Source organism: Triticum dicoccoides, unplaced genomic scaffold (genome assembly GCF_002162155.2).
Source record: "Triticum dicoccoides isolate Atlit2015 ecotype Zavitan unplaced genomic scaffold, WEW_v2.0 scaffold203277, whole genome shotgun sequence".
Taxonomy (NCBI): Eukaryota; Viridiplantae; Streptophyta; class Magnoliopsida; order Poales; family Poaceae; genus Triticum; species Triticum dicoccoides.
Genome location: NW_021235181.1, coordinates 1 through 911, shown reverse-complemented (window position 1 = coordinate 911; position 911 = coordinate 1). Strand labels below are relative to the sequence as shown.

The following is a 911-nucleotide window of genomic DNA, read 5'->3' as shown; positions in this document are numbered from 1 at the left end:
GGAATGAAGAAGAGTTTGATAGCCCTGCAGTGGCACAGAGCAGATAACTTGGTTTCAGAGCATGTCACCAACGAAGGAACAAGAAAAATGCCAGTTTGGAGCGAAACTCGTAGTACCATCAGCCATGTCCTTTGTTTTGTGAAGTAGAAATGTCCCCGAGAAGATGGTGACGAAGCCACACATCTCTGTCACAATTTGCGTAGGATTTTGCCGGTCCCAGTCCTGCAAGTAGATACAACTGAGATGTTTTTTACTAGAGACATTTGTAGCTGGGATACTACTTAAGCAATAGAATCAACATACCTTGAACATAATCACACTAGCCAAGATGGTTAAAGATGTGAACATTGTATAATATATGGGAGATACAACTGCTGTATTAAATGTGTCAAGGGCCTGCAATGTATTCAGGGAGGAAATCAGTTGTCATCTTATTAAAAATAAATACCAATTGCTTGGTTAGGGAAGTAATGCCATTTGATATTAGTGAACGTTAGCTAAGAATTATGAAGCAGCATTCCTTTCCGCTTACACAATGACACCATCATATCTCAGCAACAAGCACCAAGGGAACAAGATCTACTGGATATTCTAAACAGTTACGGCTCTAAGAATACTGATGGATTAAATGGGGTGAAAATATTAGCAACCATATGCCATTTTTCCTTGGTTTATATCTTGTATAGTTTTAGAACTCCAATCACCCTCGCATTATGCTGATATGCTAGGCCATGTACGGGTGATGCAGATAGAGGAGATCAAGTATATACCTTGTTCAAGTAATTCATTTGAGTAATGATGCATGAGATGACAACCATAGTAAAAGCCCATGTCTGTGGATATATGAGTTGGTTCGTTCCGGAAAAGGTGAGCTTCAAAGCTATCCCAAGAGCTTTCACACTCATGACCTG

At 39.8% G+C, this 911-nt stretch overlaps 1 protein-coding gene across 1 annotated transcript; it reads right to left on the bottom strand.

The window, feature by feature from the left end:
• Positions 1-4: 4 nt before the first annotated feature.
• On the bottom strand, positions 5-905 carry LOC119345075 (probable magnesium transporter NIPA3; the record flags this gene model as incomplete). Its single annotated transcript, XM_037615302.1, has 4 exons — positions 771-905; positions 304-396; positions 117-222; positions 5-24 (listed from the first exon to the last, which is right to left on the bottom strand). Coding segments are annotated over exons 1-4 (354 nt in total), but the record flags the coding sequence as incomplete, so codon positions are not given.
• Positions 906-911: the final 6 nt, after the last annotated feature.